We start from the raw sequence: 24,929 nt of genomic DNA, 5'->3' as shown, positions 1-24,929 counted from the left end.
TGTGGGTAAACTCTTGCCTGTGCGGGATTTATTGGCCACAGTGGGAGTGTAGGAGCTCATCGCTCTCCAGCACAGTGGTGATTATCTGCTTTACAGGGCCATTGGCACATTAAAGTGTGGCCTGCTGAAGGCTGCACCACGTAGTGTTTGCTGCAGGTAGAAAGAGCAGGAAAGTGTTCCCAGAGCAATAAAACCGGTAAACAGTGGTGTCTGGTATCGACGCCGTCTTTACCTCCGCTCTGTCTCCTCCCACATCTATAAAGTAAGCTAATCATTTTTAAAGAAACAAGTGTTGTGTATATTGATACTGGGATGCAGGTACTAGTTGGACAAGCAAGAGCCGGTGTTTGGATGAGGCTGGAGCTGGGTGGGAGGTGGAGAGAATGCAAGATGTATGAAGGGATTGGGGTTGTGTATGTGGTTCTTGTTAAGGGGCTCCGTTTTGTCCTCTGCCTCACAGAAACCTGTTGTTAGACAGTTATTTTGACAGGTCCAGTATGATTGGCATCCCAGCAGTGTATCTGGGATTACAGGTGATTTGGTGGTTGTTAGAGAGAGCCTGTGTGGAGGTATTGATTCATACTTCTTTGGCCGGGGCAACAATTTCAGAGCCTGGCAACCCGCCGCTGCATGTACAGCTGCGTGTAGACTCCTGCAGGGGGAAGGAGACAGTAACGGCTCATGCCGAGGATAGCTGCCTTTTCTTTTGTTTGCACACTGTCCAGGCTGCTGTTTGTGGCACATGCAACCGCGCCGCTGCTGCAATTATGTGCCGATCAATGAAATTAGGGACGAAGCGGTTCTCATTTTCAGTTTTGAACCATCCAACGATTTATTTCCTTACAAAGATATGCGTTATATAAACTGTTGGGCATGATATCCTTCCACACTGTAGTGTTATTTCGTTTCGGTTGCAATGCCTGATGGGATTCCGGCTGCTGAAACCAAAGCAAAACACGTTCTGAACGACATGTGATTGTGTGGTAATTATATTGTCAAACTGGATTATTGTTAATACGAGATATTTCCTCGGCAGTAATAATGCGGCATGTCGAATTCATTTAGAGCCGCTATTGTTTTCATTACTGCTTCTGGTTAAGTATTATTTGATTAATTATATTATTGCTATTTTTGGGGGTTTGAATTATTGTTTGAAGAGTGTGCTTGAAAATTAATTAGTGTTCCTTCTTCTTTTTCAGGGTCTCGTCTACGCCAGGAAGACTTCCCTCCCCGCATCGTGGAGCACCCCTCTGACCTCATTGTGTCCAAGGGGGAACCAGCCACCCTGAACTGTAAAGCAGAGGGCCGGCCAAGCCCCACGGTGGAATGGTACAAAGACGGGGAGCGCGTGGAGACGGACCGCGACAACCCCCGTTCTCACCGCATGCTGCTGCCCACCGGCTCGCTGTTCTTTTTGCGCATCGTGCACGGACGGCGGAGCAAACCGGACGATGGCAGCTACGTGTGCGTGGCCCGAAACTATCTGGGTCAGGCAATCAGCCACAATGCATCCCTGGAAGTGGCCAGTAAGTCCGGTTCTATTTATTTTCAAGCACCAGAATGTGGAAAACAACTGAGCATGTGACGAGAAGCCATGGAAGAAGATGTCCATGAAATCGGGGAGTTTTCTAGTTACAGCCAAACCTACAGTTTTTTCAGAGGAACGAATCTCGCACAAAATATCTAATCACTAATTACAGTAATTTAAAGAAAAAAAAAGCTTAATTTACACTGGCTTGTCACTGGTCCTCCAATGATCTTGATAATTAACAGTTATAAAACAGTAATCAACGTCATGTCTGGCTTCTTCAGTCCACTACACTTAGATACTAGTGGGCTAAATGGGCTATAGTGATCCTCACAACAGACACCTCTACACAATAACAGAGTCCCTAGTTAGTGCACAGTCCCTAGACGTCGTTTAGGACACAGGGTCTCCTGTGGCCAATCAAGTCAAGACACTTGTTGTGTGTTTCGGGCTGTGAATATGCAAAAATGTGCTCTCATGTTTGACAAAAAAAAAAAAGGTCGATACTGAGAGACACTACTGTCCAATTATGAAAGTATGGTCTTGCACTGATGCAACAGCTTTCCACCACGGTGACTGAAATGCAAACACAGCCCAGACAAATCCCAAATGCTGATGTGTCCAGATGTATTAGAAGTGCTGACGCGAATAGTTTGCGCGGACAGCTGCACATTTTAATGATCACCGGACGTTTTTATTTTTGTTTGTCCATTAAAAGTTTAAAAGATGTTTTTGGATGCGCACATGATATTTACGCCTGAGAGCAAATACCTCTAAATATGCCCCTTTTGTTTTCCCAACGTGGGTCATTTTATTTGCACAAAGCAGCTGAGAGATCACAATGTCAAACACTTGTCCAGCACGCAGCAACTGTGTGTCCGCTTTTGTCCCACAGGTCAAAAGTGGTGTTGAATGTGACGGTAACAGGTGATGGGTTCCCCTCACTGCTAGTTAGGAGTGTCAAACGTGCGCTGGTCAGCATCTAAACTGGCTTTCACTGCAGCGTCTGTCCGTAATCTCTCGGGACCCGCGGAGCAAATGTTCTTGTGTCTGGACAAACTTTGACTGCGGTGATGGAATGGAGCTTGTGGACTAGAATACAGGGGGTCAAAGGTCGGGGTTTACGACCGTCGGAGGGGTAAGTGCAGATGGTCTGTGAATGCCTACAGAGCAAAGGTGTAGGAGGTCCCGAAAAAATCACCGAAATCTGGTGTAAAGTGCATCATGAGGACGAATCTCAGGTATCCTGCACAGCTCTGCCCAGCCATGTCCCTGAGTAGAACTCTCAACTCCCTCTGGACGCGGACATTAGCAGATCTTTTCCAATAATGTTTCCCTTCTAAGTTTCCTCATTTCATCTTTTGTAGCTGCATTATGATGCAGCAGACGTCCAAACGGCATCACGTTGATGCTGGATCAGCACTCATAACGCGGAGAAGCTCATCTCTTCAGGGAGAAGACTTGCTTACTCAGCAAGCTAAACACAGAAAGGACTTGTTGAAGCTGCACGGATAAGTTATTCCTCCCTGCTTCTTCCCTCGGAGGTCACACAGATTCATGGGTCACTCCGAGGCTGAGTAGTGAAACAGAACCGCTCTTTGCTGAATGCTGCTGAGTTGGGGAGTTTACAACAGAAGTTAGGGGGAGGGGAGGGTTGTTGGGAATGTTCTCTGTCAATGGAGTCATGTGCCGGATCATTTATGGTCACATTTATGGGGTTGTTGTTAATTTCACGTCTTTTTTTTTACTACTTAGTGCTGGCTTTGATGTGAAGGGATATTTCAGCGCCGGAAATGGGCCGCGGTGCTCTGTTTTACTTTAAAACTAACAAAAGCTCGCCGCACACACATGTTTTGGTTTGCTTGGTTTTAGACTGTCTTGTTTGAAAGGAGGAACCGAAAGAAGAATCTCTGGTAGACGGAACATGAAAATACATCTTGTTTGGGAAATATAGAACAGATGAGATGCGATGTTAGCCCTCCGAGGTGGTCACAAAAATTGAAATATAAATAATGGCACCTTGTTCGTGATGGTCACCGCCTTACACGGCCATATTTATTATATTTGTCAAGTGAAAATGCTGCAGGCATTCAAGCAAATGCAACGAATAAGAGACAAATTAGCATAATGCGAGTCTGAACGCACGCTGGTTTGCGATGCAGGCAGAACCAGTGTGAAGCCCAGCCATCACGCCACATTATAAACACATCTAAATGCTTTGAAAGGCCCGTGTTCTGTTCTGTAATTGAACACTTTCATCGTCTGTAAACAAATTTCAAAGTTGGCTCTCTGAACAGCTCGTGCATTATGATAGTTTCGATGTCAGCCAGCAGCGTTGGTTTTATTAAAAAGCAGGGACGGTGTGAAAAGATGAATGTAAGACATATACAACAAATTCAAATATCTGGATATGTAATTGCAAATGTAGAACTAGCATTTATTAAGGGATGTTTCCAGAGTGGGTAAGGTTGTTTGCTTTTATAAAATATACTATTACATGCCACTTGTAATGTGGGATGAATTCAGGGACCTGGCAACTGAAAAAAATAATACTCCAGCACTCAACAGGATTGTCAAAGTCATTTGATCCCATATCGACAAAGTGAACGTGAAAGCTCCAGTGGAAAATTAATTACTCTCAAATGCCCTCAACTCAATTCAAAATGATTTTTCCTGTATTATGACTTCTTCTACTGCCACTTGAGCTTCAGCGAAATGAAACAGAGATGATGACAAATGTGGAGGCGGCTGACAAGAGGCAGGCTGGCAGACGTGAAGGACAGGAGTCACAGGGAGGCGCGGGAAAGAAGGAGGGAAAGAAGATATGTCGGTTCTTCAAGGCTCACAAGTGAAACTTGTTTGCAGAAAATTGAAGTGACATGGGGGAGACAGTGACAGATGTAGCCTGGGCCGGGGCCTGAAGCGTGTCCAGGGGGCTGAAACGCACGCTGACAGACACATGTTGTGCACGCAGCCGAGTGGGGCCTTTTTCTGAACGCCAAGAGATAAAATCTGGGAAAAAATGGGGTGGGGGGGAGATGACATGAAACTTATTTCCCATCCAATAAATGTCACAGACGACACTCAGCATAATATTTCTGCCTGCAGGGACCCCAGAGGTCCCTGGGAAATGAACATATGTCCTATTGACCTGAGCCACTTGATTCAATCATAAAGCGCTTTATTGAGGTGAAGCCAAAGTCACGGCCTGTGCACTCTAAAGGTTATTGGATAGCAGACCTGTTTTTAGGTCCACTAACGGTGACTTATAAATGATATTCTTAAACTAAGTGGACGACTCCATTTGCCTGAGCACATTAGGCATTAATGTAGCGATAAACTGCCTCAGCAGCTTTTGCACGGACGAGCCTGGCATCGGCTTTCTGCTTCGATTCAGATCAGCTTGTCCATGATGTGATACAATGGTCACTATTTTAAACAAATCACATCTGTTGTTGTAAAAGCAAACGTGAAATGGGTCTTTAATGTCATCTATTTAAGTCCTGATTTGGACTAACCCCCCAAAACTGACAGCAACTCTTCCCACTCTTTCATCAAAAGATGACGAGTCTCTTCGCTGTCAGAGCGTCAAAGTTGTTCCGAAGTCACTACCTCAGAGATTTGATGGTTTCCCGTAGAGGTGGGAGGAAGGTCACCCCCTCACCACTTCTCCATTTTCCCTTCCCATATTAGCATTACAATCAACAGGATCATCTCTTTGGGACTGACTTGAAGCTATTTAACAGAGCTGAAAGAGTTTTCCCTGAACTCCCCATGACCCCCCCTCTAATGTACACAAGGCTTTAAAATAACCAATCAACTGCTGGTTTGGACCAAGGTTACGGAATAAAGCCAGCATTTGTATATTTTTGTGACAAGGGAATCCAAACTAATGTGAATGAAAATGATTAAAACAGACTTGATGAATGATAAAAACAACCCGTCAGGATGATGGACGATGCAGAGGGACGTGTGTGGCTGCATGTGTCCCGGACATAAACTATCTAACATTTATTATTATAATTATAAGCATAAACTATTTGATATATTTTGCTTTGAAAACAACATTTCAAAATTTTGGTGGCATATTAAGTTTTCATGAAAACCTGAATTTGTTTGAATCGTGTCCTTACACAGCTTTCAGCTTGGACAAATGTCCATGAAACTGTGCAGCAATTCAGTACAGAAAATGATTGTACCTTTACTTTATTCTTTTAGATTAGAACAATCAATGGAATTGACACAAATTAAGCTAATTTAAAAAATCCAGTTAAGGCTTTTGATTGGTGGCGAATAAAGGAGCCAAGAGGAAAAATGAGATAAAGCTGTGAAAGAAAGAAGGCAGCAAACTCAAACCTCAAACCAGGACATTTATGGTCAAATGCTTGAAAAACAGAAGACACACAATTAATATCTGACTATTCGCTTTCATACCACAAAAACAAAAAAGCTAAAGTTGTGTCTTTTGTGCACGTAGAAACCAGGAAAGAAACCATTATCCTGGGCTCATTCATACACATTCCTCTTTTTTAAAAGAAATAAACCCTTCCTGTCCCCACCGTATCCATCATTTTAAATGCATTCGCTGTTGTTTTCTTTCCCATATTTTGCAACGAGAAGCCAGTGGGTGACAGAAGATGGATTGCAGCAATCGCATGAATACATTGACTTGACAGACACATTCGTAGTAGCTCCACACTCTCTGAAGTGGATCATGGGATCCGCGCAGCCCAGTCCTACTGGGAGATTGACAGCTGAAGGTGGGACCCCTGGTCCGTCTTTCTGTCCGCTCCTCTTTGATTCTTAATCTTGTGCTGAAAACAGGCGAGTGCTGGAGACATACAAAGCAGGATCCTCCGGGGTCGGCCTCCCCCCGTGGCCTGCTCCTATCCATTAGCTAATAGCGCCTCACTTCACAGTGGCTGTCGCTGTCACTGACGGCTTCCTGTTGTTGTCACTCTGGATATACACAGTAAAGGATTCTGCGCAACATCAGAGAAGCGTGCATGAGAGGAGTCGTCCTTCTCTCCACTGAGAGTTAGAATATAAATGCTCTGCAGCCGCTAAGTCAGGTACCAGTACTTCTTTGCTTGCTCTTGTTCTTCTTCCTGTGTTTCAGTCCTGAGTTTTCCTCCCAGTTGGCCAGCGGTTAGCTCAGTCGGTGAAGCGGCGCTCTCCGGGGACAGCTGCTTTGTGTTTACAGCCCGGAGAGCAGGGTGAGCGCGCCGCAAGGATTGTCTAAACAATCTCAGCCGCTGGATTCCCCTCGGCTCAGCATTTCCAAGAGCTGCATTTGAGCCAGGGCGTCAGGACATGGGGTTTTGCTGGCTTTCAGTGATGGGAGAAGGAAGACGAAGTACCATGGAGTCGCAGACGTTGTGGAGTGGCTTCTGGGTTTGTGGCGATAATCTCGGAATAGCAAAGTATTACAGATTGTGGCATGTATAGAAATACATGCCCATACTGGCAGTCTCTCCAGGAAGTCATAATAATGGATGTAACTAATTACCTACTTCACCAAACTTCTCCAAAACATTGACCAAAGACACTAAAAAGCAGGTCCCTGATGTTCTACACAAATGTGGGACTAAATTGTTCTCCACCACTTGAGGCACTATCAATTTTGGAGACACAAACAAGTCTTTCAGCACTTTTGTAAGGCCTAACCCTAACTGGAAACACAAAGAGAACAAATAACTGTGATGGAGCCTGTTGTGCCCACAATTATGGCAAGGAAAAGAATCAACAACACCCTGCAGCGTAATATTTTCTAGTTGTTTGGTTTTCTGTTGATGGGTTTCTTAATGATGTGGCTCAACGTTTATGTGTTTTGATTCAAAATTGTGAGCACAGTCTGAAAAAGTCAAAAACGCCCAAAAAGCAAAGTGAAGCAAACAAACAAACCTTAAAATCTGGAGACACATTTCAACATTTGGTTGGAAAACAAGTGGATGGAAAACAAATGACTGACCTTCATCTCCAGCAAATTATTGAATTATACTGGCAATTAGGGCTGCCTTTCAGTCCACCTTATCTGACTTTCCTTTACAATAGAATGATTTGTCGACAAGACGCTGAAAGATGTCTACCTTTCTGTGATAATAAGCTCACATGCAAAGCCAATTAATTGCAGATTTCTACATTACAGAGATTTAAAGCCTTATTTATCGGTTGTGTGTGGTTGTGTGTGCAAAGGCGCACACTTCTTTTTCCCCTTCTCCCTCTTTTCTGCTTATCTTTGGAGAATTACTTGCTGACAAGGGGAGAGAGAGATGTGCCACCGGGAGGGAAAAATAGCCTTGGAAAGTCAAATGAGCAAATCTGGCTGTTCCAGATAGACTTGTGTACTGTCTGCTCCCGTGCACCCCTACATGGGTGACATTAAGCACACGCTTGGGTGTGTCTTCTCTTCGATTGTGTTGCCTTACATCCCTTCAAATCATGTTGCCAACATCTTGTTTTTTGGGAGACACGTATTTAGCTTAGCGCAGTCCACCTTAGCATATTTCCCTCTTTCCCCATCCACCTGAACCTGACCGCCGTCTGTTGCGTCTCTCCCAGCCTCCGAGCAGTAATGTGCCAAGATGTGATCCATTTCCGACAAAAGACCGCGCGTGCTGTGTCAGGTTTCTCTGAAGTCATATGCATTTGTTTCCGGCATTTTGAATAGAGCAGGAGAAGCTTCCCGGAGGGCCAAATAAAAACCTGATTGCTTAGCTGTTAGCTTGGATTTTTTAACTACTGAAATTAATTACTGGCAAAAACCTCATCATCAAGCCGCTGCATGCAACAAACCCTTCACTGACATAATCCATGATGTGTCTAGGTTGCCGTATATTTTACTTGTGCATTTGTCATTGTGGAAGTATTAAAGGCTTAACACACAGTTGAGTAATCCTGTCACGGAGAGGAGAGGGATGGTTGTGTGTTTCTGCAGATATTAGCCTGATCCATCGTCTGTCCGTCACTGCATCGTCAGCCACGCCCACCCGCCGCAGTGGCGCTCAAGGTTAATTCTTCATCTCTGTAAGGTCAAAGGTTGTGCCACTTATGAATTTCAACTTCCCGTCATCTTTCATTTGTCAGAGCTTTTTCACGACTGTTTTTTAAAGAAAGTAATGCTGATGATTGAGAAGGCAAGATTATGTGATTTAGAGGCAGACACTTCACTTTGACAGGGATAATTAATTATTCTGACCTTGAAGCTCTAACCAAGCTTCTGAATCTAGAGTTGAAACCCAAAACAGAACAGATGGAAAACAAATTCTTCTTCTATTTTTTGTTCACGCTTATATTAAGAAACAAAAAAGCAGGGATGAAAAAACAAGATCCTTGGCAGAGTGAATGTCAAAAAAGCCACATAGTAAAAAAGTGTATGATGGCTTTTACAGGATTTTATATTCATATGCAGAAAAACAAATCACTAATTTTTATTCCTGCTCAGTTATAAAAGAAAAATGTTTCCGTGGAATATCTAAGCCTTGTTCGTCTTGGCTTTAAGTGGCATTGTTGTGTTCTTTTGTTGTTTTGTCTGGTTTTATAGTTGGATTAATGGTTATAGGTTAGTGTGTTGCGTAGTGAGCAGTTTTACACACATTTTTGTCTGTGGTGCTCTGTAGTTGTATCATTCCGTACCTCATTTTCTTTGGGTACTTTGAGTTTAGCCAATGGATGCATAAAATATGTGGAACATTGCAATCTAGAAATACCGGAGTCTTACTTCATTGATGTTTGTGTCTTATTACACCACCTCGGTTACAATACTCAAGCTTAATGTGTCTATGTAGTGTCGTTCCCGCTGCAAACCCATCAGAACCAAAGATTCTGGCATCTCCTCTAACAGGCGTCGCATGTGGTCGTTCATAATTTGCAGCAAAATTGGGTACAGGAAGTGAGAGTAGAGAGGTTCCTCTGTGCCGAACTGAATAATGAGCTGAACACTTCCAAAGCACCACTGCTGTTCCTCTGTCGTGCTTCACTGTCAGTTCTGCATCCCCTATCTTCTGCCATTTTCCTCCTCCTCCTCCCCCTCCTCCTCGTGGAGCATCGCTTCATCTCTCTCCTGTGGGAATACTCTGGAATGTGCAGACAGGTCTGTGATGGAGCTGCTGCTGGAGAAGCGGCTCACTAAAAGCTTTGATGTCCAGTGATGTGTTCCCCATTTTTGTCATTTACGCCCTACACAAATTGTATGTAAGTGTGCATCTATGTGTGCAAAGTGCATCACACGGACTGCGCGGGGTAAAACTAGGGTGTGTATCTGGGTTTTCACATTGCGTCCCCACCCCCATTTTATTTTAACATATATTTTTACATGAGGACAAAAAAACATTTAAATTAGAATAATTCTGAAAAATGCTCACAGCCCATTTTTCTTTGTCCTGAGCATCACTGGCGTTTTTCTGCTGCTGTAAAATTAAACGAGGGCCATTTCAGCTCTTTTCCAATTATGTTCCTGTCTGCCTGTTGAAATCATTAATATTCACCACCTCTGTGTTTATACAGTTGGCAGCCCCTGGCACACCCCAACACTTAAGTCCATTGCTTTTCACCATCAAGGTTCTTTTTTGTGGTTTTTGCTCTAATATTGGAGCCCATGTGTTTTGAAATGTGCTATACAAATGCACCATAGGGGAAATTCACAGGTAGTCAAAGGATAATATCTCCACTCCAGAATATGATGAGACAGAATGTTTCATTATACTCCTTTTCCTGCCAATAAAACCCTCCTCTTTGTTTGCCCAACCTTTCCCAGGCAGGTTTTTTTTTTCTCCCCTCTGTGGAAATCTCTCCTTATACTTCCTCCCAGACTTCCCAAGGCTATATTGCAACGATACGGCAAATCAAATAGCGGCAGCATGAGATGAGGCACCAGGAGCTGGAGAGGGTGAAACTGGGAGGTAAACGAGGAAACGCCGACCAGGGACTGCAGATAATTAAAAGGATCTTCAAAGCAATCTAACTCTTAACACTTGGACACATTCATTAACATACATATAAATGTTTTTTCTTACACACACTTATATTCTACCTTTTGATACCTTTAATTGTACATCCCAGCTATATCTCTCTGTTTCTTCCCCACTTTTGACTTTAAAGAGAATTATTTAGGCCAGGATTTAACTCATGGGATTTTATCTTAATTGAACCTGCAAATATACTAAGTGGGTTTTTCTTCCCTATAGAAAGATGTAAAAGGGCTTAGGTTTAAATATTTACCCTCCTTAAACTATATCTGTGTCTGCGGCGCCATGAAAATGAAGACTGACACTTGACCTAGCTGGCGTGCACTTTCTCCAGGGCACGTCTCACTTCTGTGCAGCGGTTGTCATGTGTGACAGGGAAACATCATGTGTGTTTTGCTGCTTGTCTGACGATTGTGTGCTGAGTTTGGAGCTGACGATCACAGCCTGCACGGACAGACAGGTGATCTGATTCCCTGACAGCTCCATAAGCCACCGGCCTGTCGCCGAGAGAACGCGTGAGCGTTGGTGTTGGAGGAAGGGAGGAAGAGGAGGCATTTGCCACCTGTTACTGTGCGCATTCAATAATTCCATCTGATCTTCAGGGAAAATCGAAGATATTAAACAGAGGAGAAATGCAACCCACCTGGTTGTGATTCCACTAAGACACAACGAAATCTTAATGAGTACACACTCGCAATATATGAGAAAATAAAACGAATTTAGATGAAATGTGTGGGATGATTTCTGTCGTAGCCTGAGGGGAGAAGCTCCTCTGTCTGTTATGGCAGATGATACTTGTGCATCCTTTGCCAGACGACAGAAGGGTGAACAGGCTGTCTGGGGTGGTGGTGGTTGTCTTTTTTTCTTTTTTTAAGCATTGTCTGGACTTTTAGCGGGTACCTCACCACCACGCCGCTTAGGCAGATGTGCACTGATGAATTTCGTTACTCATTTTCCAACATTGGGATTTACACTTCTCAGCATTGATCAGATTGATATTGCCTGTGCCACTTTTGCCCCCCCCACACACACACACACACTCATGAAAGATTCACAGACATGTGTAAGACGGATGTTCTACGGCTGCGTGCTGTCCCTGTGGCCTCTGAGCAGAGCTGCTCATTACTGGTCCACTAAAGTTGTTTGGAGCGGGTGGAGTGATTCATTGCTGGACTAATAATTGGGCTGATTGGGTGAACAGGATCCCGCAAGCTTCTCTGCTGTGCTAAACAAAAGTTAGCATGTTTTTTTTTCGCTGTCTCTCTACTGTTTGCGATCGTGCTGATGTTGTCTAAGCTGTAAATTGCCACTACCACTGCCTGTCTTTTGTAATATCTACCCTTTTATCCCTGTTTTCTATATTAATTGCAAGTGCAGACCACTTTTTCTGTATTTAAAGTGCTACAAGCTACAAGAATGTGTTTAATTGACAGCTGCATGACTAGCCGAGTGTTTTTTCCTACACTAATGGCCAGCGGACACCTGCGTGTCTTGTCACTTTCTCCTCTGGGTTTGTTTGACAGCATGTGCGAGGACAGCGAGTGTAATGTAGCAACACTGTCAGTCACATGCCTAATTTTCCTGCTGTCACCTATTTTCTATCTCTGCACCTTTAAAAGTGCCAAATACCTGTAGACCAGAGGCGAACCCGTGTGTTGTTGACGCCGGCATGGGTGCTTCTCTTTCAGCAGCCCTCAATTATTTTCACCACAAAATAAAAAGGAAAGGAGAGGGCCTGAGACGACACTGGCGTCTTAATTAGAGGTTTACATTCCTTTGAATCACTCGTTTCCCAATCCAATTTTTTTTTACACCCAGGCGTGTCTTCATTTTTTTCATTTCACTTCTGAGCATTTTGCCATTTTCTAACATAAAGCTGAAAATGGCTCCCTCAGACAAAGGAGCTGGTCATATTTTGGTTCAGGGCTCACATATTCCTTCATCCAGCATATTTCCTTTCAAGGATTTATTCGTGTGGGTGAAATTTGGCCTTTGCTCCGACTTTCTCCACCCTCTCTATCAGCCGCAGCTCCGTTGGCATCGATTATCTCGGAGGCCGGGGTATCTGCCGTGGGCGTGTGCACGTCCTATACGTGCGTGGATCTCTCTCGCCGTCTCTTGCTCAGCTGCGTGGTGAGAAGTCAGATATCTCTGGAGGTTCTGTAAGAGAGCGGATACTGTTTCTTGCCTCACTTTGCCGCAGGGGATAGAGGGAGCGGTGCATTGTGGGGTGGTGGGTGGAGGGGAAGAAACAAGGGGGGGGTGTTCACATTTACCTTGAGATGGGGATAAAACCAGCCTGATTAAACCTTTGACTCCAGTGGTCAGAAACACTTGTGGAACACTTTGCTAATTGAATTGTGTCTTCCTGAGAAGACACCCTTCCATACAGAGCAATTCTGTTGCTATTATTAAGGCTTAAAGACATTCATAGTCATGCACACACTGTTGATTTGATACTCTTTTTCATTTTCTACCTCTGTTTTCGTTCCTCTGTGCTTGTGACCCTAGAACAGTGCCAGTATCAGAAACACAAGACCTTGCCAACGACACATATATCAGCCAGACGTCTGTGTTAAAAAAAACAAAGGCAGTAATTTATTAATTGTGAATACACGCCTGGCGGATTTGAATGATTCCTTCCTGATTGCCTGTGTGCAGTGAGGAGCAGAAGCACAACAGCTTAGCCAGGTGACTTCTGCACCAAATTACTCCTGTGAGGGAGCGGTGCATGAAGCTTCACACTCCTGTGAACACACAGTGGGGATGTGCACTACAGTGTTTGCTCTATATACAGCCTGCCATGTTTAATAGCCCCCGCTGTCACTCGCGTGTGTTTTCTGAACAGAGCGATAGGCATATACATGCACGTTTGCCACTGGGCTTCAACAAATGCTGTTAAACTTGGGCTACCGTTGGCGAGGACCCCTACTGAGTCCAATCACAAGTTTCAGCTCTGCTACACCTCACAGTTGCCTGCCTCGTCAAGTGTTCCGAGACCGCTTTAAAAGCGCGGTGACCACCTGCATTTCATTCAACCCCCCCGAGCCTTTGTTTTTTAAGTCTGGCCGAGGGTGTTAGGAATAAAAGCTCAATTAATTGGGACCCATGCTGCTGAACGAGCAGCTGTATGAGAATTAAGAAAACACAAAAGTCAACCACATCCCGGGAGAAGGCGTCTTGGGATGCAATGCGCATTGTGTAGCAGCATGGATACTAACACCAGAAACTGAAGTGATTAATTTTCTGCCACCTCTCTTCGACCCTGATCCCCTCCTCCTCTACATGCCTTTTTTTCACAGTCTACTGTAGTCTTCCCAGATACTTCCCCTCATTTGTCATTTCTGTCTTACCCGGTTGCACTCGTTGTTGAGCCCAATCAGAGAACGAAAGCTGGATGAACTGCACTGAGCACATTCCAGAAAAGACCTAAAATATCTTTACACTGTGTTGCATTCGAAATGACCACTTAATACACAAATCAAAATAAATCGCATTTTATTTTGTTGGTAAATGGAAAAATAAAGGCAAACTCAGAAGCTAAAAAAAACCCATTACCGTATCATACCACTTTTCTGAGGCCCAACACATCATTGATGTCTCCATTAGGTCCGTGCGTTGTGGGTATTATTGGACAGGAATTAGGAAATTGCACCATCCATTCAGATCGTAGATCAATCAGGGAAACCAATTCACCATGGAGTGCACCATTTCCACTTCAGGGGTGGTCTTAAGATGACAAACAGCCACGTAGCCAAGAAATCATTTGAGCAACAAAGTCTCATCGATCGGACGCGGCAGGGTTGTATTTTTTCTCCATTCACTCACTGCTTTCTTACACTGAGAGGCATGAATGTGGAAATGATTCTTTCCCTACAACAATTTGCTTTGTTTGTGCTGAAAACATTCCTTCCAGGGCCGTAGCAGGCCAGTGCTGTGGTGTCTAGGGGACTTTTTTTTTGGATCTAATATTGGCAATTATATTTTCATTAGAGCGTAATGACATGAACCTGGCAGCAGTTTAGCTCAGTGGTTCCTTTCAGACGCCAGGCTCTGTTTTTTGTGAGACCTGAATGAGCACACAGTTGTGGCTCAGATTCACAGAGCATGATTTACTTGATTTTGTCTGCCGTGTCTTTGTTCCATTAAGGCCCGTGCACACCCAGTGACTCGCCATTGGGAGCCAGTAAATGTTGTGTGTACTGGTCAATCATCTGTGTTAGACATCGATTACAGAACATGTGTCATTTGTTAGCAAAGGAGCTCTCAGATTGGCTCCTTGCTTTAGCGAATGGGATGTGAGCTCAGCGTTGGCCCAAGTTGTTGCTAGTTGGCAAGAATCAAGTTGGTGTTTAAAAGTCTTTTTGTTGCCTTCAAGCCAATTCAACATTCCTTCTGTTAAGTTTCATAAGTAAGTGTGAGAAAGAAAAGTGACATAAGTAATAATAATTCCAAAGGATGCTTTAAGCCTGCCACAACGATCTACGGTTTCACCCTTTCACTGCTGACAGCTTCGATGCCACTAATGACCAGATGCCCCCAAATCCTACGCTGTACTATTGGATTTGCAAAAAGCCCCATTTCATTTGGTTTAAACGTTAACATACATTCAACCGGTTGCACTTTCTTTTGGCTGAACTTGTGGGTTGTAGTAGGCCCGGAAAGAACAACCTTTCATCCAGAAATCTGCTACGAGTTAGCACACACTCAAACTGTCATTTTCTTGGGATTCGGTGGATGCGAGGATAAGCGGGTCCGTTCAGCCATCTGCATGGTTTTCTGAGCCAGGATGACAGTATGCTGTTGATCAACCTCGCTGGTTTTTAAAATAATCTATTTAGCAATATGCTCATTTTGCACCCTCCTTTTCCCCCCGCCCATCCGAGCAGCTGTCTCTGCACACATGGTGCAGCCAGCCAACCTTAACGCTCTCTTTGCGCCGCTGCGAAAGCCAATAAAATTTGCAGCAGAGGAATCACCTGATTACAGAGCTGACAGACCTTGTCCCCCTCTCAATTCTTTCCTCTGGTGCGTGTATTCATGTGTGGATCTGTATAAACACGCCGCCGAGGGCAACTTTAAGGCTCCATCAAGTGGGGATGTGTGACAAACTCTGCGGTTGTGGGTATGTCTGTCTCTTTCCTAATCCATATGGGCGCAGCACTAATTAAATTGAACGTCTCAGCTATTCATGCCACCGGCTGCTTGGCACCGAAGCAGCAAAAAAAAAAAAAGGAATCTGTTGGTGTTCTGTCAGGTAATATGACAAACCCAGCAGGGAGAGCTGTGTGTGCGTGTGTGCATTAATGTCACCGAGAGTGAGGCTGGGAAAGCAGGGGAGTAGGATTCCTTTACAGGAAGAGGAAAAAATAACTCTAGTGTGTTTTCATCAAGTGGTCAGATTGGGAGTGATATAGATACACATAAGCAGGACAATGATGTCAACAGTTACAGCCGAAGAGATGTCATGTTCAACAAGCCCCCCCTGATGGAGCTGACCTTGCTGCAGTCACAGACTGACAGACAAAGGTTGCATGTATCTCCTAGACGCCGCTGCCTCTCGCAGCAATTTCCAGGCCTTATCAAATCCAAACAGTAAATGTGTACTCCCCCTCACCCCTGACCCCATCCAATCCCTGTGGGTTTCTCCCTTTCCCTCTCCACAGCAGAAACCTATTATTGGCTTCTAACTGACTTCTCCCCCAGATTTATTTCATTTTCCTCCCCAGGATAGTTGGGAGGCTCTTTCTTATATTAGATACTGCTGTGCACGACTGCGCTAACTTGTTTGGAGTGTTGTTTATAATGCGAGACATGTGTTTTCCAGTCATTTCACAGCCAAATATATTGGATTGTGTGTCAACATGTTTGCTTATCCTGTGCTGCTCGGGAGAGCTAATGCAGTGGTCTTGTTAACGGGATAAAGATTTATGGGTGGGGGCGGGCCAACATGTGTACTGAGGTCCACCCAACACGGTGATAAATAAATGGAAATGGTGTCCATTTGTCACTGCCTGGGTTTGCCCGATTTGCCGTGTACCTGTGGAGTGCAGAGTCCCGCGGTGTCATGGCAGTCTGCACCCATCCTCGGGTCCCAGTCCTGCCGGTCACCTTTCAGACTCGTTCCTGTCAGCCTCAGTGCACGCTGCTCGTGCCTCGCTCCTCCACTAATGGTGAGAACAAGGCCAAAAGCTGCAGCTGGATTCCCTGCTGTGTGTGCCTGCACTGTGGCTTTGATAGGAAGCTGTGTGGAGCTTTTGACTGCTCAAAGACAGACCGTGAGATCCTGTTCTTTTAAACCAAAGCCCATGTTTGCCGGATCAGAACATCACAATTGGGTTTATACAGTCACTGTACAGTGTCCAGGAGCATAAACGGACAAACACACGAGTGGCTTCGTGAAAAATGCCTCAATGAAGAAACAGCTGCAAGAGGAAACCAGGTCTGGCACCTCGAGGCCCACGTGTGGTTGTTTTTTAGGCAACAGCAAACACTTTAGTTAATGCTCGGAAATGGTTGTGGCTTCAAATAAATGCCAATAGAGTAACCGAGTCCTTCGCGTCCTAGCTGACTGTTTCCCAGACCGGCCACTGTATTCCTCAAAGGAGTTGAGTCATACAAACATAATCCTGCCGTTTTCGACAGCATCGCCACAAGCAGATATCATGTTGCAAGAGCAAATATTTAATTTACCCATCTTGGGTCAGATAATGTTAATTTGTTTTTATACGCACATGCACACATGCTATTCTATAAATACTATATATATAAATTCCAGGCAGCATTTTGTATCTCTAAAGCACATTGCCTTCTGCAAATTAGTATCCTATAAACATTATTTCTAGGAGACAGGATGGGTTATTAAAGAAATTTCCCTATAATTTCCTTGGGGATAGAAGCTCTACCACAAACTAGGAAAAATGTTCTCATGCAGTGTACAATAAGTGCTGAGTTTACAGAAGCAACTGCAGTTTTTCTGGAGATGGGTAATTATCATTTTCAGCTTTGCAAAAACCTACATTTCAGCAATAAATACACGGCAAAAATTCCCGCGCGGACGGAGTTTTATCAGATTTGAACCAGATGGAGAAAAGTGTGAAAGATGTGATGAATGTATAAACTAAATAAAGATGCAGCTTTAAGTGCAAAGAGGCTGTTCTTCAGCATTTCTTCCTCGTTTCTTTTTAGGTGCAGAGAAATGTCGAGGCACAGACGCACGCAAAGCCGCAGTGCACTTGTGTGGTTTACTCTGGTATTCTGCTGATGGTATCCATTAGGGTTTTGGAACGGGTTGGTGGTGAATACACAACAAGACTTGCAGGGGAAAAGGAGCCGTGCATGCCCCCCCTTCCCCACCTCCCCAACAAAAAAAATCAGTGAGGGAAATCTAGCGCGAGTTAAAAGACTTGAGAGAAGGTTTGATGCAGGAGAGAAGAAAAAAGGATGGGGAGGAGTAAAGCCTGGAGAGATGGAGAGATAGCTTAAAGGAAACAAAGGAGGGGAGAGCACGAAGAGATTGAAGCTGGAAGACAGGAAGACACGGGGGAGCTTGAAAGGCAATGAGGGTACAGTACTGTACATGGAGGAAAAGAAAGAGGGATAAAAAAGACGCAGTGGGGGGCTGATTCGGCTGCCTTTGCACTGGTGGAAATCAAAGCCATGTGTAGAAAAAAAGTTTGAATGCAGGAAAAAAAAAAACATGCTCAGGTGTGTATTTGGCTTAACCAAACTTGGCAGCAATACACACAACTGACCTCATCTTGACTTTATAACATCCTCCCATTCGGTTCAATGAGTCATCTAATGTTGCAGAGGCCTGAGTCACGGACAGATAACTGTATTTCAGTGGGGCTTATTCACGTAATAGCTCATACTAATAATAAGGCGCGGGTGTCTCGGCCTCAGACCTAGTGATTTTTGTCGTGGCGCTCAAATGATACCCTGCGGCCCTGTTATCATTCCAACCTTTGCACGCCAGCCAATGGAAGCGTCACCGACGGGGAGATCAAAAACACCTGGCACCATCCAGCGGCGCATTAGTCGTGTTTGCCTGGAGTCGCGGTCAGATGCATGTTGGTTGCTGTGGGGTTTATATGACACAGAAGGGATGACAGAGGGCTGGGTTAGCTCTATTTTCCAGCGAGCTTTATGCAGCCGCAGAGGCACCTTGCTCACTTTTCGGAACCCTCCCTTCGTAATGCCGCCGCCTATGACTTCAAACGGAATAAGGTATCAGACAAGATGAGAGTGAAGCATCAAATATAAAATTTTCAACATAATCACTTTTTTTTTTAACCTCATGCTCTCCTTTGCATATCATTCCAAGCCCTCTACCGTTCACCTCCCCCACACCTGTCTGTGAACCCTCGTCAGAAAGACAAATTACCCAGTGGGCTTCTCTTTTAGCTTTGCTTTCTGTACAATAATCAATTTGAGGACAAGCGAAAGAGCGAAAGAGAAGGCTAGAGGAACGTGAAATTATTCATCGGGGTCTCTCACCAGAGGAGCTGCGGAGGTGTGGGGGAGGGAAGGGGCTACTCATCCTGCACCAGATAATTAGGGAGAAGACCAAAAATAATTGCAGAATGAGGGTCTGACTGCAGGCCAGTCAGAGGCGAAAAGAGGGAGATTTAGCAGCAGGTTCAGAGACAGTTGGTGGGACTCTGGGAGCAGCTTGTTGTTATATTTGGAAATCCTGGGTCGGTGTTTCGTGCGTCGTCCCAGCAACAGACAAACACACAAGAGACGGCGGAGGATAGACAGCCGGTGCTGGTGACGAGTGAAGGGGAAGAGCAGGGTGGTGGAGGAGCTGTGAGGGGAGCATGACATGAGCATGAGTTCGTTTTAGCTGAACACTCGGGAGAAAAGCAGGATCGTACCAGGAGGGAGAGCCTTTCTATACCCCCCTCTCTTTCTTTCTCTCTCTCTCGCTCTCTCTCTCTGGTGGTGGGTGTTTATTCAGAGACCTCTTGTTTCCTACCAATTAAAGGGGCTGGGGGACTGCTTCAGCACAATCCTCCGACCCCCCCCCCCCCTCTTCTGTGCAATCTGTCTTCACTCTTCCTCCCGTCTTCTGCGATGTTTGCTCCATCTGCAATTTTTCACCACTTACACATCTCAATGCACATTTGCAGTGTGTGTTTTTTCCAGCCTCATCTGATATTCTTCCCAGGGTGCCTGCAGATTCTTCAAATGTCCTAAAAGACATTGAAGAATCGTTCAAAAGTAAACTGTTATTTAAATTTATTCGGGCAAAGAAAGAACTGCTTGTATGCCACAAAGCATCTAAGCATCAAAGCATTCGGCACGGAGAAATGCTTTTATCTTCCTTCACTGAGAACAATACTTAATGTTTCCTAAATGGTTTAATTACTTTCATTTTTCATTGTAACTCTGTGTTCGTCCTGGTCTTATCTGTACCTCTGCATTGCTGAAATCAGGATAATTTCCCCAGAGGGATCATTAAAGCTTCATCTTTCACCCCTCGTTCATTTCTCTCTTCAGTCATTCCTCCCTTTAGCAGTTTGGGCCAAAGCAAACAAGCTTTTATTGAAATCTGATTTCTGCAACTGGTCTTGACTGAATCGCCAACACTAACCTCCTCACGGCGTCTGGGGGTTACTACTCATTAGCCACCAATTGCTACTATTCTGGTCATTATTTGTGGATGAATACAACTCTGCGAATCATATGTCATTTGCCTGTTTGTAGCTTTCTTTCAAAGACAGGAAAGAAAATACAGCAGCTCTCTCAGTGATTGTTTCATCCCATCTGCTCTGTAGTCAGCAGGCTGAATGTGCTGCCGTCCTTTTCTACGTCTCGTCAACAACACTCTGCACATTATTATCTGCATCAGACACGTGAAAGGCAGTTAAATTGCACAAGAGCAGGCAGTCATTCATGACGCTCCCCCCTTGCTTTCCACACATTTCCATCAGTTGTCATGGGATGATATGTATTTCACAGTGCTAAATGCAGCCTATACGTGCACTGCAGTCACATGATGTCCTTATCACTACCTGCACTGTTCAATCTACAGTATTCCAATGCAATTTTCTGTTGTCGGGAAAAAAAACATTCTTCCTATGTTATGCATCACAATGGAAAAATATTGTATGACTGTCAATCCGTTAAACTCGGCTATGAAACGGGAGCGCCTGCTCTCAGATATTTGTACAAAAACAGCTCCAAGGATTTTGTATCTTCATCTGATTCATGCCCTTTTTTCTGCCACATTGCAGGATGTTGCAGGCGCACACCTGCCTATATAGTCCCTCTCCCTCCTGGGCCCTGAATTGTCACGCAGATTGATGACTGGGGAAGAGCTGGGATACCTCGGGGTGCATTAGGATGCAGAACATAACAGTAACTGCGGGTGTACGTGGGATTTGCATGCGTGTGTGTGTTAGGATAGAACTTCTCCTATTTTGGCAACCGCCTCACCATAAAGAAGGAACACTATGGTGCTGCCTCTGCTGGGTTGTCTCGCTCAGTATGTTCACAGTAGCTCTTTGTTTCTTTGTGTCTGTGCCTCTACTCCTACCCAGACTTGCGCGTCTTTGTCTCGCTCGGTTTTCTCTTTGGTGCAATACATCGCTTCTGCAGCACCAGCTCTTCCTCACATTCCTCCTCTCCATTTCCCTCTCTTTGTGACCTGGGTGCCTTCCTACCTCGGTTGCAACTCTCCTGGGTTTTTACCCTTTATTATTTCCATCCCCACCCCACTCTGTCTTCTTTCTCAAATAGAACCCCAGGTAGGAATTATTGTAGATCCTCATTTAAACAGAGCATCCCTCTAGTCTGCAGTGTGTAATTCTGCTTCTGCACACTCTGAGGTTCTTTCCCCCGCTTTGCTTTTGTGTACAGTTCACCGAAAGTGCTTATTTTGATCTTAACCTAGCCCAGGGAGATTCTCTAAACATCATCAGACGGGTCATGCAATGCAAACAATGGTTTCTACTGTATGAGCCATTGTGCTAGAATACATCTGTCTCAAGGTCTGCCCGCTGTCTGCAAACCGCTTCTTTTGTTTTGCCATTAAAAAAAACCTCAAAAGTCTTCTGCAGGAATATGTGTGACAGGTGGATCGGTTGGCCTTATTAGTGGCAAAGTCTGAAAAGCGGTTTGTGTCAATGCGAAATAATCAAATAAAGAAAATGAATAAATAACTGACAGTCGCATTGCTCACTTAGACTCAAGTTTCCCTCCGCTAACTGTGTTTTATCTACTCGTTAACGTCCCCAATTACCCTGTCAAGCAGTGCCAACGTTTTGCAGCGTGGCACGCTTATTGAAATGGTAATGTAAGCATCTCAGAGTGAAACTCTTTCATTCGCTTGCTTCTAAGTGGATTTATTCATGACAATTTACTCTTCACATGCAGGATTACACTAATGAGAGGGTTAAAAGGTGGTGCGTTGGTGGGTGTGGGAGAGAGCGTGTGTGTGTGTGAGAGTAGGGCTTTTCTCTTGCCCCGGAGAAAAAGGGGAGCACCTTTTGGCTGCCTCCATCATGGCTCTCTCCATTATTCAGAAGAAGAGGACTTGATTTCGATCCAAACTGGTGTCTCACACACACTGGCGTGCACTTCCTGTTATCTGGAGGATTCAGGTGTGTGCTGTAAATGTCACAATTAATGTGGCAAACAAGCTGGGTTCTTGATTCTGATTTGAATCCTAATCTCAGGCTTGATCATAATTGAGTGAGTTAATTGGTCTACATCTGCATCAGCCCTCAAGTGCAGTATGTGTGTCACATTAGCAGATTGTAAGTCAGCTCCTAGCAGGCTCTCCAGTCCTGATTGGGTGGTGTTTCCAGGTGATAACCGAGTATGTAGGTCATTGTTCAACAATCCCCAGGTACTGCCTACACACTGTTGCCTCTTTAACCTGCTGCAGTCAACACAACAGTAGTGATGTTTCCAGAAATAAGGTCTAAGCTCATTATCACATCACCAGAATAATGAGACAGATGGGGCAGTACAGTAGCTAGCTTAACACAGCACATACCAATAATGACACTAGCTAGAGGGATTCTAGATTTAAAAATGAGAATGGACTAAGTCCCCAAGCAATATTGTTATTGTTGTTACCTATTTATGCATTTGTGTAAGCACAAATCAGATGAATTTAAGTGGAATTAAATGCTGCTGAATGTTCCTACCTCTCTCTGACTGTATCTGTTATTAAAGCCAAGAGGTAGCAGCTAACTGGAAAAACCAAAACCAGTTGTTTATCAAAAATCAAATATTGGCAGAAACCTCAGGGCAAACGTGGCAAAACGCTGTTTTGAAACAAAAACACATTAATGAGGACGGAGCTTTTCAGAGAAACCTGAATGGTAAAAAAATAAGTCCTGGTTGACACTGCTTATTAGTGTTATCCACCCAGAATTCTTAGGTGGTTGCTTGATGACTTCTTCTCATTGCAACAGGAGGAATTCTGCTATAGTTGGTGATAATTCAGTGGTGGGATTGATGTGATAAGAGATGCTGGTCTTTATCTACAATTAAGCTGAATTATTTTATTACTGGAACGTCATTCTTACTATATTCTTATTCCAGCATTTTGCATTTTTATACACATTTAACATTTGCTGCTAACATTTTGAGTTACCAGTCGGGGCCTAAAAGTAAGGGTGGGGTGTAGGGGTGGGGGCAGTACCTTCGTGTGTTATTTTTTTGTTTTGACCTTTCCAACAATCATGCATTTTCTGCATGAATTTAGAAAACTTTCCACATCCTTTGAGTGACCGCTGGAAATAACCACTTTACTGGAACATTTTCACTCAGTGATTGAATGGATTTATTTGCCTGAGGTAAATGTACTTTCTATTCATTTATTTAAGTTAATAGAAGCTAGACTTAATGAACTAGCAAAGCCTGCGCAAAATGAATGTGGTTCAAAATAATTACCATGACAACTTGTTTGACTGATTATGTTTATTCAGTTCTGGCCTGAAGAAACAACAATTCCAATCATTTAGGAGCATTTTTTTTCCGATATATAAAAGCCCACAGGATTTGTTTTCCCATCATTTTTTAATGGTTACTTGTCCATAGAGCTATTGTAGAGGTTTTAAAAATTTCTTTCATAACTGAATGAAAATCAGTGAACTTGGATTGGGCTTTTGAGGCTAACATAGATCTTTGTTTTCAAAATTTGATCAGATGGTATTTAGCCACGAACAAGCCTTTTCAAATCAAACCTTAATCTCCCATGATCCCTTTACTGTTTGCTATACATGATGCAATCACTGGGCCAACCTGGGCTCCTTTACAAAAGAGGGGGAAAAAAAACCATTCCACCATAACAAATGAATCCTTTATGAGACACTTTTACACATTCTTGCAGCATACATACCTAAAACATCTGTGGATATGGTTATTTTTTTTTTACATTCCTTTATATGTCAAATCTTCACCGTGGACAAGTTGTTGCTTGTTCTTCTCACATTATTAACTTGCTTCAATTGTGCTCGTTAAAAAAGAAAGAAAAACAACCCTCAACATGATCAACACGGTGCACACATGGCCACAATTACTAAATGTAGGTGTGAAAATGACACCTGAAGTGAAAAGGAGTAATGACGCCTCTCTTGCATGGTCCGCCAGGCAGAAGACAGAGGGCAAGATGTTTCCTTCAGAATCAACTCCTGTCTCGGTAAAGGTTTTGGTTTTCATACAGAGATTATTGAATTAATCTGTTAACCTGGAAACAAGAGACAATAACCTTTATATCATCATCATCATCATCATTGGGGAAATAAGACGGAAGACCATTTCAAATTGGAAATAAATATCCTTAGGTAACACAGCTTAGCGGGAAATGAAATGACACACGAACGGTGCACTTGTGTGCTGTAAATATATTTTTTAGTTTGAAAGGTAGACCTCTTAGGGCAGAGTGTGATTATTTTTTGTTCCATAAATAAAAAACAAGGTAAGAATTGTGGCACCACCTGCCAGAGTGTATTTCTTGGAAATCTATCACAGCCAGGTGACGAAGGTGCCATTTGCCTCTCGGCTTTCCTGTTTGACTTCCTGTTTGACTTCCTGTTTGCATATTGGTTCTGTTTTATTGATTCAGCATTGATTGTACTCTGATTGAATTGGTCGTCCATAACGTGTTTGCGAGAAGCTGCGAACCCAGCCAGGTTTTACCACTGTTGTGACAAAAACGAACTCTTGTTGTTACGGACTGAAATTCTTGAAGCAACTGAGAGGATTGAAGATTCTTTTTAATGCAACGCTGAACCTTGAGTCCACCTTTTGCACTTTTCTGTGATTGACAATTTTCCTAACCTTATCGGAGCCGTTTCAGCCAGCTCTTTCGCCAGTTCACTAATTCCCCTAATCTGCTTCATGTCCGTCCGTCTCTCCCGGTATCAGACTTCTCCTGATTCTCAGCCATGACTTCTCCTCTTCCCTCTTTCTCA

The 24,929-nt window shown here is 44.0% G+C and overlaps 1 protein-coding gene across 1 annotated transcript in view; it reads left to right on the top strand.

Annotated features, from left to right (window-relative positions):
- LOC101061060 (roundabout homolog 1-like) overlaps nucleotides 1-24,929 on the top strand; it is a 68,194-nt gene that overhangs the window by 20,678 nt on the left and 22,587 nt on the right. The window contains exon 4 of the mRNA XM_011611468.2: nucleotides 1,200-1,526. Coding sequence (XP_011609770.2) covers nucleotides 1,200-1,526 — 327 coding nt within the window. The remainder of the gene's footprint in view (nucleotides 1-1,199; nucleotides 1,527-24,929) is intronic.

Source organism: Takifugu rubripes, chromosome 15 (genome assembly GCF_901000725.2).
Source record: "Takifugu rubripes chromosome 15, fTakRub1.2, whole genome shotgun sequence".
Lineage (NCBI taxonomy): Eukaryota > Metazoa > Chordata > Actinopteri > Tetraodontiformes > Tetraodontidae > Takifugu > Takifugu rubripes.
The sequence above is the reverse complement of the archived record's forward strand: the minus strand, read 5'-3'. Positions and strand labels throughout refer to the sequence as shown.